At 45.2% G+C, this 12751-nt stretch overlaps 3 protein-coding genes across 10 annotated transcripts in view; all 3 read left to right on the top strand.

Moving 5' to 3' along the window:
• LOC128888209 (leucine-rich repeat-containing protein 4C-like) overlaps positions 1-10106 on the top strand; it is a 261312-nt gene extending 251206 nt beyond the window's left edge. For all 8 annotated transcript variants that reach the window (XM_054144899.1, XM_054144900.1, XM_054144898.1 and 5 more), the window contains one exon: positions 8454-10106. In XM_054144899.1, coding sequence (XP_054000874.1) covers positions 8454-10106 — 1653 coding nt within the window. The remainder of the gene's footprint in view (positions 1-8453) is intronic.
• LOC128888228 (endocuticle structural glycoprotein SgAbd-2-like) overlaps positions 1-12751 on the top strand; it is a 469661-nt gene that overhangs the window by 426613 nt on the left and 30297 nt on the right. The gene's annotated exons all lie outside the window — the stretch shown is intronic.
• LOC128888221 (uncharacterized) lies at positions 10218-12683 on the top strand. The gene has a single exon (XM_054144924.1). It carries the CDS (start codon positions 10218-10220, stop codon positions 10740-10742), a length of 525 nt encoding a protein of 174 aa, XP_054000899.1. The 3' UTR covers positions 10743-12683.

The raw sequence follows: 12751 nt of genomic DNA, 5'->3' as shown, positions 1-12751 counted from the left end.
TACAATTCGTTTCAATTTCTTGCAGAATAAAATTCTGTGTCTTCTGTCAAATTAAATGAAATGTTTATATGAAATCAAATTTAATTGAACGAAAATAGTAAGTACAATTAACTTATTTCTCTAACGACATTCGAAAACTGCATTTTACTTTTCTATTTCTTCGCACGGTTCGTTTTTCACTGGTAAAGTTTGTCGAAGGTTTCGATGGAAAACATTCATATGGAATCTTTTTTAATCAAACCACCCCTAAAGAAGGCGAGGGTTGCATATAGGCAGGAAATGAAAACCGTTACTCTGTGTTTGATAGAAAAAGAGGAACGTCACTTGTTTGGTTGCATTTATATTCTCTCACTGTGCGTTTACATTCACAACTGTTCAAATAAAAGCAATGTTTTTGCCCAGCCAAATATTTATAAACCAGTACGACTCACTGCAAGTTTTATATTCCCGTTTCTGTTTTATCCTCGACTTGAAATTTTTCAAATGGCAAACGACGACCTCGAAATAGATTCAAACCCCAGCGAGAACGTCTTGTGTTACCTGCTCGCGTTTGTTCTTTACTTCCAATTGTTGTTTTTAACGTCAGTGGTTTCTAAGGATAACAGAGAATTTATCGAAAAAAGCGAGTAACGATATTCGTGTTCAGCACATTGTTATTATAAAATGTTTTTCTTTCGTGGATTATACCTTAATGTATAGAAAATATTTACCATCGTGTTCAGTGTTACTTTTCAGTATCATATAACAGCGAAGCAGTTCTGAAATAAATTATACAATATACAAGTAACAATTAAATGAACATGATACTTTTAAAACGAAAAAAGACCTAAACTGATCCTTTCAAATGTTTGTAATTGAAAAATTTGAAAATAAATATTACGATTGATCGCGTGCTCTATCCTCGCTCTCTCAGTGTCGGTTTTTCGTTACGCGTTTTTCACTTGGTCATATTTACTCTAACGAGCAATGAGAAGTTTTCACTTGAAAAGAACAAAAAGGGCAGAAATATCAGAGCGGAAAGTGAAACCACGTCAAAATGTAAACTACAACCAGCAGACCAGACGCGGATGTAATTAAACCTTTCAGCGGCCACTTTCCATAAATTCGGCGATTCGATTGATTCGATATGGCCAAAAGGTAGCGGAGTGGCGAGCAAACACTGAAACGCCATTAAACGGAACTGATTTTCGAAACGAGATGGGGGATATCGTTAGCCAACCGACCAAAAGAGAATCGGAAACAGTCGGACCGTGCCGTAACCACGCAAGTAGCGGTATTAACATAATCGGTCGATGATAATGACGATGATCATGACGATGATGATCACAACGACGGCGATTTCCGTTAACAGCTAATTGCAGCCGCGTGATTAACGACGATACTCGGTTCTAGTGTCACCTCAGGCTTTTCCGTTTATTATTTTTCAACTCGTAATAATTCTCTCGTTGCAACCCTCGGAATGGATACGGCCAAACAGAGGAACATCATCGAACTGATGCTGGATTTTCCAGCAGGACGAGAGGATATCGATGGGTAATCGACTGAAGAGAGAATCGGAATTGGGGTCTAGGATTCCCCTGACCCGTGATTCGAGACGGTGGCGTCGGTCATTGTTACTCTGCACCCGATGTGCATTGTTCTATGGAACTTTCAAATCGTATATCCTTCAACATGCTACTCGTCGGTAGACTGATCCTATGGATTCTATGGTTTGATCAGAGTAACTGCATCTGAGAATTGCTGCAATGTAAAAGATTCACCCCTCCAAGGGCACAGGGGGACACCTTCACAGACACAGACCTACGACAACGACCCTTTTCACGCATAAAACTACCAAAAACTAGAAATAAACTTCTCGAATCGCACACTACGCTCGCCAACACCAAGACAATTACGACTTGATGATTATCCAAATGGTATCGTTGCGAACCGTAGTGGGAACGTTTGGTCGCATGGTCATTTATCATTTTTCCAGATTGGTTAGGCGTCCTCCTCGGAGACGGCGGTGACGCAACAGCCGGCAAACAGCGAAATGCCATCAGACGTGACTGATTTTCGAAGCAGACGAGGATATCATTATCCAATCGACCGAGAGGGAACCGGAGAGTAGCTCGACTGTATCATTGTCGGGTGCAGTGAATAACACTTGGCGCACGGGACTGGGTATATAGCGGAACGCATGATTGAGCGCGACGATTGCCGGACGGACAGGGCTCCTCTTAACTGAGCACGAGCCGCTCTTTGATTACATAATGATTCCCCTCTGCCGTTCGAAAACGAAGGCACGTACACCGTTTCGCCATTTCGATCCCGGCCCCGTTCGCGCGATAAAGAACAACGGACTGCCAGACATTCTTCAGGATTCGCGTGTTTTTGCGTTCGACGCCACCGGAACGTGATACGTTTCGAAACACGGGACAATTCCCGAACGATCTGTTCCTTTGGCTTCCAAGTACGTGAAAAATTGGCCCACGGCTCCCAGCGAAGCTCTCTTGAATTATTGTCGCTTTCATACTCGGAGACTTTCGGGTCAACCTCGATGTAGAAATTCGTTTCATTATGGATTCGTTGCGGGTACGCGAAACGAGGATTGTTCCGTCGAGTGCTGCGTCTTGCGCGCCACGATTTCGAAGAGGGATGGTGTTATGGTATTTAACCGCGACGCTGCATTCAATTGATTTGCTTTCTTTGCAAGAGGATAGTCGATGTTTCTTCCCGAGAAATACTCCGTCAAATTTTGGATGCAAAACTTCTTCAAGTTACGAAAACTTAATTCTACAAATTCTTAATAAATAGAAGCTTGCCCCAATGAGGTATCCTGTTGCAACGTGACAATACTCGACTTTATTCGCTCGCTGTAGTCGGCGGATTGGTTGGAAAACTTAATTTTGAACTTCAGCCACCTAACATCTTGCTCCTCTTCGTGATCACCTCTTGATCCACCGAAAGAAGCCTCTACCTGGGTGTCGATGTTGCAATTAATCCGATAAACTAATCCGAGGAAGGGGGTGTAAACCTAAACATTATGTAAACGAAAATATTTTTAACAGATAGAAAAATATGCAACGATAGTTAGCTTTTTCGTGAACGGTTCAGATATCGTTAATTGTAGCTAGGCTCGCCGGACCATAATCGTAAGTGCCACCGTTGTCGAAAGGCAGTGACGCGAAATTGAAAACTTCGAATCCAATTTCGAAGAGAAATGTGTTGCGCACTGTTGTTATGGCAGGAATGAAATTCCACCTGTCTCTACGCTGCACCTCTACATTCGGAACGAATGAATCCGAAAACAAGAAACACGAAATAGCGATACACCGTTTTTGATTGGATGTTCGAAACGAAACGAATGAAACGTCTACGTTACGCGATGCGAATTAGATTTTTCGTGGTTCGAAGTCCGTGTCGAGTTCCATTGTAAAAAAAATATACGTTCGCGTATCATAACGGACGGTTTCCGTTCGTTTGCTATTTTCACGGATTATTTATGTAGGAACAGCTGAAAAGGGAGTGAATGAAAATTAAACAAGAAATGTTAGGGAAACTTGGTAGTTCTTGTCTTTTATTACAAATGTATCGCGAAAGAGTTACGGCAACTTTTAAGTTATAATTCATAAACCTAAATTTATAATACCTGTCGATATGACTAAATGGAATTGAAATGGTATTAGAGAATACGTGGAAGAAGAACAACGACTACAAAGCCACTCGTTGGTATTTTCGAGACAACAATACTAAAAATCTCCATCGTTTGGGACGACCAGCGTCCACCCTCGCTGACCACCGCGCTGGAAAAAGCGCAGCTTCTATTTTCCCACGGTATTACACTCGACGTTTGCAAACATTAAATCCGCGTGTTGCAAATACTCGGGCACGTAACGGCGTGTAAGGCTCCGGTGAAAAGACGTCCAGTAATTATTAAAGCGGGGTATGCAAACGAACGTTACAGCGGAGGGTGGCTCGACTAATTTCCCCGCGAATAAAACGAGTCTAAACGTATTACCTCTCTAAACCTCGGAATCGATTGTCTTTCGTACATTCTATTTGGGTTGAATATATTAGTGGCCATTTCGATCCTTGCCATTACCGAATTTTTTCTAAAGAGCTAACTTCGAGACGTAAAATATGTAGTAGCCTTTCTTTAGGAATAAATTGGAGAGGAACGACGGGTACGAAAAATTTGAGTTTATCGTGCAAGGAGGAGTTTTCTTTGTCGAATAGGAAAATATTTTTATTTTTTGTGAAAGTTGACTTTTAGTTAATATGGCGGTTTCATTCGAGAAGGTGTTTTTTCTGTGTGTATTTATCACTTATTTTACCAGAATTGATTGGAAGTGCTCGATAGTGATTAATGAATTGAATTCTGTTCATAAATTAAATTCTCGCGTTCTTATTATAAGTGAAAAGCAGGGGACTGGCGTAATCCTCGTTCGATGATGGATGTTGGCAAGAGTTAAGCGTTTTTGGACCTCTGCGAATGGCATTTCACCTCCCCAAAGTTTACGTACACCCTTCAACATCTAAGCCAATGACATACATACACCGACGCAGTGAACGTTTATACCTAAAACTTTCCGAACAGTGCTTGGTCCTCGGGGAGGGACCTACAAGCATCGGATTGTTCGATAAACGGATTTGCGATGGGTTCCTGGAAATTTTTATCCGTAGTTACAAAACCGTCGATCCAACGTTTCGTTCTGAAGTTCATGCTATTCTATTATTTCAATAAACTTGCTATTTTCTACATCCAACTAAAAATACAAAATATCTTAAATGGAAATGAAGTTTACTAAATGTGTCGATCGAATATTCGAACGAAATTCAACAAGTAGTCCCTGCTCTAATTTCATTCGTGGGATCTTTACACAGAAATGAAACGCAAACAGATTACCAGCAGAGTTCAATTTATTTTCTTAACCATGGGCTAGAAACTTCCGTACTTCTCGCATGCGCGCTTTCAGAAGTTGACGCGGCGAACGAATTTTGTCATCGCGTTTACAAATCTGCGTTAAATACGTGTGTCGTGAGATTTACGTCGAAATAAATGCGCTCTTTCGGGAGAGAAATCTTTTCAGAGACGTCGTACGTGTGTGACGTGTCCCGAATTAGGAACACGACCAGCAAAAGTTACTTAGAAACTCGTGTCAGGTAAGACGAGGCTAAGTGGGGCACGGAGCGAGAAGTCGTACCACCGACGTCATTGACAAGGCCTGTAATAGAAATATCGCACAGCCGCGTAAGCAAATAATTCACGTCGAAACGTAATTCACACCTGTTTGCAACATTAAAATTAAACGTTTCAAATAAAATTATTTGCCCGCTTCTGTATCAGTCGAATAATGCAACGAAATGGATCATTCTCGTTCGATAACTTCTACAAGTTGTGTATTCGAATGAAAAAAGCCTCTTTTGTATGAATCGCCTCATAAACTCACCAAAGACAAGAGGTAGCATCTTGCCTCGGATAATTGAAGAAGCGTTCGTACTCCCTTTCCCGCGATAACTTTGTAAGGATGCTTCAAAAGCGTTGGTTCAAGGAAAACGCTGCAAAACCGGGATTTCTTCGTATTTAAAAGTTTCGTCTTTTAATATTTCAAGAGTGTACACGTGTATAAAGTATCCGTTTCCACGTCCCCTTTTATCCAACCTCACCATACTACGGCGAAGAGGAGTTCAAACACACATTCTCCACGTTATCAGCTTTATGCTTGCTGCCCTACTTTTCGACTGGCCCGCGAACACGTTAAATGGTCGCAGTTTACGAACGAGCTCGTTTAGCTTTTCCAATTTTTTCGTCCTTCGTCCTATTCTATAGTTCTACGACAAATAAAGGTTGAGATCAAATATTGAAAGGAAAACAAGTACTGAAAAAGTTTCCTCGCTTTCGTGTGATGGGCTCTCGCATGTGCCAACGTTCGCCAAGATTCGAACACATGTCTCTTCGGTTACCTCCTAGGTCTCCTCCATGAACAGTCAGAAAACCTCCTAGATCACAAGCCTGAGTTCTAAACCGTTCAAGGATGTAAGTTTTCCTTGCATACGTTCGTCTAAAGACGATTTCATAACACCCTCGCTTAGTAGGCGTTCATTTTCGTGAACGTCCAAAGTCCAACGCACGTATCGTCGGCGGCGTTACTGGACAAAAGGGTAATTTGTAATCACTAATTACATCCAGTTAAATCTGACGTGTTCGCCCCGAAACTGGTGGTACGTATGACGTTATCCCTCTCCCTCCATTAGGTTGCAGCTACCACCCTCCAGGCTGCGTCCCCTTTAGGCTGGCCCGTCGGAACACGGTATGATTAGTACGAGCGATAAGTCGAGACGTCTGGCGTATTCTCACCGCGTTATCTGCCTGCAATTAGTTGCACGTAATGACACGTAATTAAGACAAAAAGCTCTCGAACCGACCCGTGTACTACAGAGTCCTTTGCCTCGTCTTTCGAGAGCGGTGGACCCTTTCGAAACGTGAGATTGTTGTGCTGAGAGATTCTACCTTGAGGGAACGTTCTGACGCTAGCAACATTATTCAAAGGATTTCGGGGACTTCGCCTAGGTCCACCATAGACAGTAGTTGCGATTACTACCATTTCCTATTGTACGCAGTGCTGCCGTAGTACTGTATAATCAAATCTTTGGAATACAACTTGCAAACGAAAAAAATTTAGTTGCTCTAACTCGGAATTATGGGTCACCGACAAGAAGTGGTATTACGTCACGGATGAACTTGTCTGGTCTCAGAAAATGTTTCAAAATTGTCCGAATCCCCGTCTTCCTTAACTTTCCTTATCACAGGCATTTTATGGTACACTTCGCGAAGTACGTTTGCGGCTCGAAATGAAAGTTGTGTAGTCGTTGAAGGAGATAAGTCACCGTGGTCGTAAAACAAGGGAAACGTGGAAAAGAGTAGCAAGAAGGGTGGACTGAAAAGAAGATTAAGCAAAAACAAGAGTAAAGTAGTTCTTTTTTCTCTGATCCATCCGACATCAGCACCTGCAATCGGTAGCAGAAGCAGAGCTATCGGGCTTTAACTGTGCGCGACGATTCGATAAAATCTCGTCGATGCACCGTTACTGTATTTATGGTAATGTTAAAGTGACGGAATTAATATTCCCGAATGATGTTTGCTAGCCGTGGCAAAAATAATGCGAATTCATACGGATCCGTGCGCGTTTATTATTTTCACCGCAATTAATTGCCGATCTGATATACATGATAATGATAATGCATCGGGAATGTTCGACCATGCGAGTGTGCATTAATATGAATGACGAAAAAGAGCAAATATTCTACAAGCTCGTAGGAACCGTTAATGCGATTTCTTTGGTTTTAACAAGCAATTTTATCAATCATTTACCTTCAGTGTGAAAATATTACGATCTGCTATGCGAGAACATTCAATTATAATTTTTAAAAAATTATGAATTATTTTACGTATGTACAGATATAATTCTCTTTTTTCTATTTAACACAATTTAACTATTTAATTTTCATACGTAAATTATTCGTAGCCTTTTCTAAATACTAAACATCAAAAAATGATTCTTTTAATGATGCCAACGATCTAACCCTTATCGAAACCAGTCGCTAAACGAATCCAAGAACAGTCGAATGTAACTGTTCCATTGAATATTTCCCCAAAATTAAGACCTCCCTCGATTGTGCTTAGTTTCTGCAAGAGTGTCGCCAATTTATTAAGCACGCGCTGGCGACAATACGCGAATACTCAGTGCGTGTTTCCAGCAGGTGTGCTGGAACGCTCAAATAAATAATATCAAAACACGTTCGGAGGCTTTGATTCATTAAATAGTAGCTGGATCTCGTAATACAGCTGAAATGGAAATCGTGTAATGGGGTCAAGCGTGCCGGTGACCCCACGAGGTTAGTTCGGGTATTGCGAGTGCATAATCCATTCCTAATGACGTGCCTACTTTTAGCTTTAATACAGCTGACACGCCGCAATCGTGCTCGGCGAAGAAGATCTAGTCCACGCGTGTGCTTTCCACGCGTTTCGTGTTCAGATTAACATACGTATCGCGCTGGGTCTAAATTTCCGCTTCGAAACGAATTCTTGGGTACTCGTTTCGTCGACGCCCATTGTTCTACGAACGATTCGCCACAGTTACAGGATAAATTATTTTTTTAGACAGGTTAGACAGGTTACACAGACAGATTAGACAATTATTAATTTGCACAGTTTACTACTAATAACATCCTTTTGCTTTCCAATTAATAAAAACGACGATACTACCTATCCCGTTTCATATTTCAACAATCACAAAGACAACCATCCCCTAACCCCTCGATCTCCCAAATCTGAGATAACTTTTCTCGTTTCCTCGAATCGTGGCTGGTGTCTTCGTAGAAAATAACTTAGCCAACGAGGCCAGCATTAATGCAAATTACGTTTCACGATAAGCCCCTTTAATAAAACGTTTCTTGTTTATTATTTTCAGACGCCGCGGCGCAGCGCAGCGGCATCGACTGCGGTGTTCCACCTGCTGATCCTGGCTGGTTCGTTCGCTTTCGGCGCGGCCACGTTCTGTCCGAACGGTTGCATCTGCGACGACGATAACCTGGTGGTGTCCTGCATAGGAGCGAATCTGGACGTCATACCGATCGCTCTGAACCCGAGCATCCAGCGCATAGTGCTAAAGGAGAATCGGATAAAGGCGGTGGAGGCGGCGGCGTTTCAGTTCTACGGCAACCTAAAGAACGTCGATCTCTCGAGCAATCACCTCTTCACCATTCCCAACGGGAGCTTCGAGGCGCAGAAGCAATTAGTCGAGCTGCATCTCAGGCACAACAAAATCTCGGCGTTGACCGAGAAGACGTTTCAAGGTTTAAAGTCACTGACGGTGTTGAATCTGCGCGACAACTACTTGGAAAGCCTGAAGAACGGGCTGTTTGCGTCGCTGTCGAAGTTGGAAGAGCTCGATCTGGGGAAGAACCGTATATCGACAGTAGAGCCAGGTGCTTTCCAGAAATTGGGTTCGCTCAGAGTCCTCCATCTCGACGATAATCAGCTGAGGACCATCCCATCGCCTGCTCTAGCGCCTTTGAACGCCCTGGCGGAGCTGCATATAGGTTGGAACGCGTTCTCCTCGCTACCGAACGACGCGTTCAAAGGTTTGGAACAGCTGACCGTGTTGGATATCACTGGGGCGGGTCTGGACGTCATAGGGGATGGTGCTTTCCGCGGTTTGAACGCGCTGAGAACGTTGGAACTGGATGGGAACAAGCTGCGAGAAGTTCCGACGAAACAGCTGGCCGTACTGCCTCGACTCGAGGAACTCACCTTGGGCCAGAACTTTTTCACTACTCTGAGGTCTGGCGCTTTTCAAGGCCTCCCAAAGTTGAAGAAACTCGACATATCCGCGGCGAAGCTATTAACCACGGTGGAACATGGAGCGTTTTCTGATAACGCCAATCTGGAGACTCTTGTGTTGAACAGCAACAAGAGACTGACTACGATGGAGGACGGGTCCCTGGCCGGTTTACCGAACTTGAGGCATTTAATGCTTCGCGACAACGCTTTCACCGGATTCTCGGAGTCCCTGGTGGCCTGGAACGAGCTACGTCGACTGGATTTAAGCGAGAATCCGATGGTCTGCGACTGCAGCCTGATCTGGTTAGCGGAGGTGCTTGTTCCAAGGAACTCTAGCCCCGTGATATGCGCGGAACCGCCAGAATCGAAGGGAAAACCCATAAAGGGCATGACGCCAGACGAGCTAGGCTGCGCCTTCTCCGATCCCAGGAAACAAGCTTTGTTAGCGACGCTCTGCGCCGCTGGTCTCGCCTTTCTCACCGCGCTGGCGTTGATCCTCTACTACAGGTGTCGCAGACGCGTCAGGGACGCCCTGAAAGACTACAAGTGGAAGAATCGCGCGATCTCCCGCAAGGAGCACGAGTACCAGAAGACTTTCTCGGACGACGAGTACATCGTCAGGTCCGCGCATCCCCATCACCATCACCACCACCATCAGCCCCAGTCGCAGCCTATATCGACCCACCACCACCACCATCATCTTCAACAGCAGCAACAGCAGCAGCAACAACACTCCCAGATAGCGACTGGCATCAAACCGATACCTGTGACGGAGCTGTAGCTAGAACTTCGGGCGGCGAGCCCGGGAGCCGGCGGCGTTTGGTTCCTGCCTCACGGCAGCACCACCCTCGCCGAAGGCTTCACCTACATCGACGGTGAGACGGCGCGGCAAATGCGTCGGCCGGGCACGCTGCCCAACTCCGCCACGTCCGGTCACCGCTCCGCAGGCCCGATGGAGGACGGCTCGACGCCCCTGAGCATCGCCGCCGACAATTGCACCTCGACCGGCGGCAGATTGCATTACGCGAATCACTCTTTGCGCCGCACGCCCCAGCCGCCGCACCTACCCGCTCGCGACACCGAGAACAGCCCCTCGGAGAGGGCCCAGAACGACTCGCGGGTTCAAAACGGCGTACCAGGCGTGCACCACCACGCACCCCCGCCGCTACCGTCTAGACATCAACCCTCCTGCGGCCAGTCGTCTTATCCAACCCTGCCGATGAACGGGCACGCGACTCATCAATACCATCACTTTCCACGCGAGAAGGAGAGGTCCTCTGCTCGCGAAAGGAGCCGCGACCGCGACGTCGGCGTCCAGTCCGTCCCCCATCGGTCCGACAAGCACCGAGACGCCCAGATGGAGATGGAGATGCGCGACGGGATGGACATGGGCGACATCAGCCCGTATCGCGCGTAAGGATGGCTGCACCGTGGCCCGAATCGTAGCGAACGCTCTCGGACGAACGTCAACTGTGGATAGGCCGAGCGAATTGAACCGAAGACTGAACACGAACGTTGAACAGGGACGTCCCGAACTGTTAACGAGGCGCTTGTTTACGGTAGTATCGTCGTTACCGCGTGATATAATGGTAACGATCGAAGAAGCGGGGATGCGTTTCGCGATGGAATTGGGCGGACTCCCTTGGCGAATCGAATCGAAGACTGATTACGACAGACGTCGGCGTACGATATCGACGAACAATTAACCGATACAGGTACATTCCCGCCCTATACGGGCGCCTACGGTGCGCACCGATGAACACCGATCAAAATCAAATCTCGACGACTCCGCGCTCGTAAATCCTAACGATACCGATTGCAATGGTATGATATGGGAATTATGTTCCACCGTGAGCTCGTCTTACCCGTGTACGACTCACCGAGGCCAGCTAGGATGCGGTGGCTTGGGGAGGATTAGTCGTCGAATTGAGAAGGAATGATTGAAAATATCACAATGGACGAGGAGGAGACTGATTACGTGTCTCGAGTTGTTTGGGTACGCGTGTAATACGGCTGCAAAGCGGAAGAAGTTCACGGATGCGAAACGTACTCGAAGAATCGCGTCAAAGAGTCGAAATGGACACGGTATCGCGAGGACGGTCCCGCGTGGTGGCAACAATCGTCTTCATCTTGGAAGCAAAGACGGTAGCGAAGCTTTGAAACGTCCCCATGGAAACCACGGAAAGATGAAAGCGCGGACGATAAAAGTGCAACGCGAACTCGTGAAATGTCATCTGCCGAATGAGCGTGTCCAATCCTCGTAGGGACGCGTCGTTTGTAAACGTCACATTGACGCGGTGACAAGGCGGAACTATCGAATCGAAAGTCGAAAAGGGAACCGTCGCGTTTCTGCGTACTTGCGAACGATTCAATGAGCGTTTCTGAGAACAGACTGTGCAGCGCGATGGGAATCGTGGCGAATCCTCAACCGTCTTTCAGCTGCGAATAAGTGGTCTGAATAGAACGTTGTATTCAGGATATTCTGTTAATGATTTGGAGCCTCTCTTGCGTCGAACTCTTAGCGTTGCATTCGCCTGTGGGTATTTCGTGTTTTGTATTAATTGGTACAGTATCAACCCTTAGCAATTCAAGTCTTTTTTACATGCAGTCAGTCCCATAAATATTCGCACCCTCTATGTCTATTAAAGAAAATTGTTTAAATTAAATGGTAAGTAGGAAAAATTCATTTGTTTATATCAAAACTATTATTTAATTTAGTCAAACTTCTTCAATAGACATAGAGAGTACGAATATCTATGGAATTGCTTATATTTACTTCCTGTTAATGTATTTTTGAGTTTCCTTTTTACCTTTAAACTTATGATGCATATTCGACGACGCTGATTATGTCGAGATCGTCGAGTGGAACCTCGAGTTCGATAGTGCGTGCCCGTTCGATGAAACGGACAAAATTTTTCGGGCTAAGAAGGAAATGTTGAAGTTGACTGCAGCGCGATCGCTCAACCGAATGTTCCCCTGTCCTCCGCGAATCTATAACGTAATCGTGTAACGAGCTTTCTTCGACTGGAGGACTCTTTCGTGAAAACAGAGCTCAATCCTGGATATGAAGCTTTAACGGATAGAACGGGGTCAAAGTGACGTGCATTTTTCCTTCGAAACATCGCGTTTGATCGAATGCTGCAGTCGTCCGGCGTGCATCTTCCATCCATTCAAGTGTACACTGCACTCGGTCTCTGTTTCTAATTCGTCAAGCTTCGTTTGTTTTTAGTCTGTTATTTTAACTCTACAGCGTACAATTTCACGTGGAAGTCGAGTCAGCACCGAAGCATTTATCGTTAGCCGTCTCAGATTTGTTCGTTATGGTGGTCGAATCTCACTCTGACGTTCTAGAATGAAAATCCTGCGCATGCTGAGAAATTCGACTATTGGTAAATATAATAAATGAGATGCGGTCAAGATTCATAG

The sequence above is a fragment of the Hylaeus anthracinus genome, unplaced genomic scaffold (assembly GCF_026225885.1).
Source record: "Hylaeus anthracinus isolate JK02 unplaced genomic scaffold, UHH_iyHylAnth1.0_haploid 11989, whole genome shotgun sequence".
In the NCBI taxonomy this organism is placed as follows: domain Eukaryota; kingdom Metazoa; phylum Arthropoda; class Insecta; order Hymenoptera; family Colletidae; genus Hylaeus; species Hylaeus anthracinus.
This window is presented reverse-complemented; position numbering and strand designations above follow the sequence as displayed.

Coding starts and splice junctions, on each gene's coding strand:
- LOC128888221 (XM_054144924.1), top strand. CDS start 10,218: ATGCGTCGGCCGGGCACGCTGCCCAACTCCGCCACGTCCGGTCACCGC.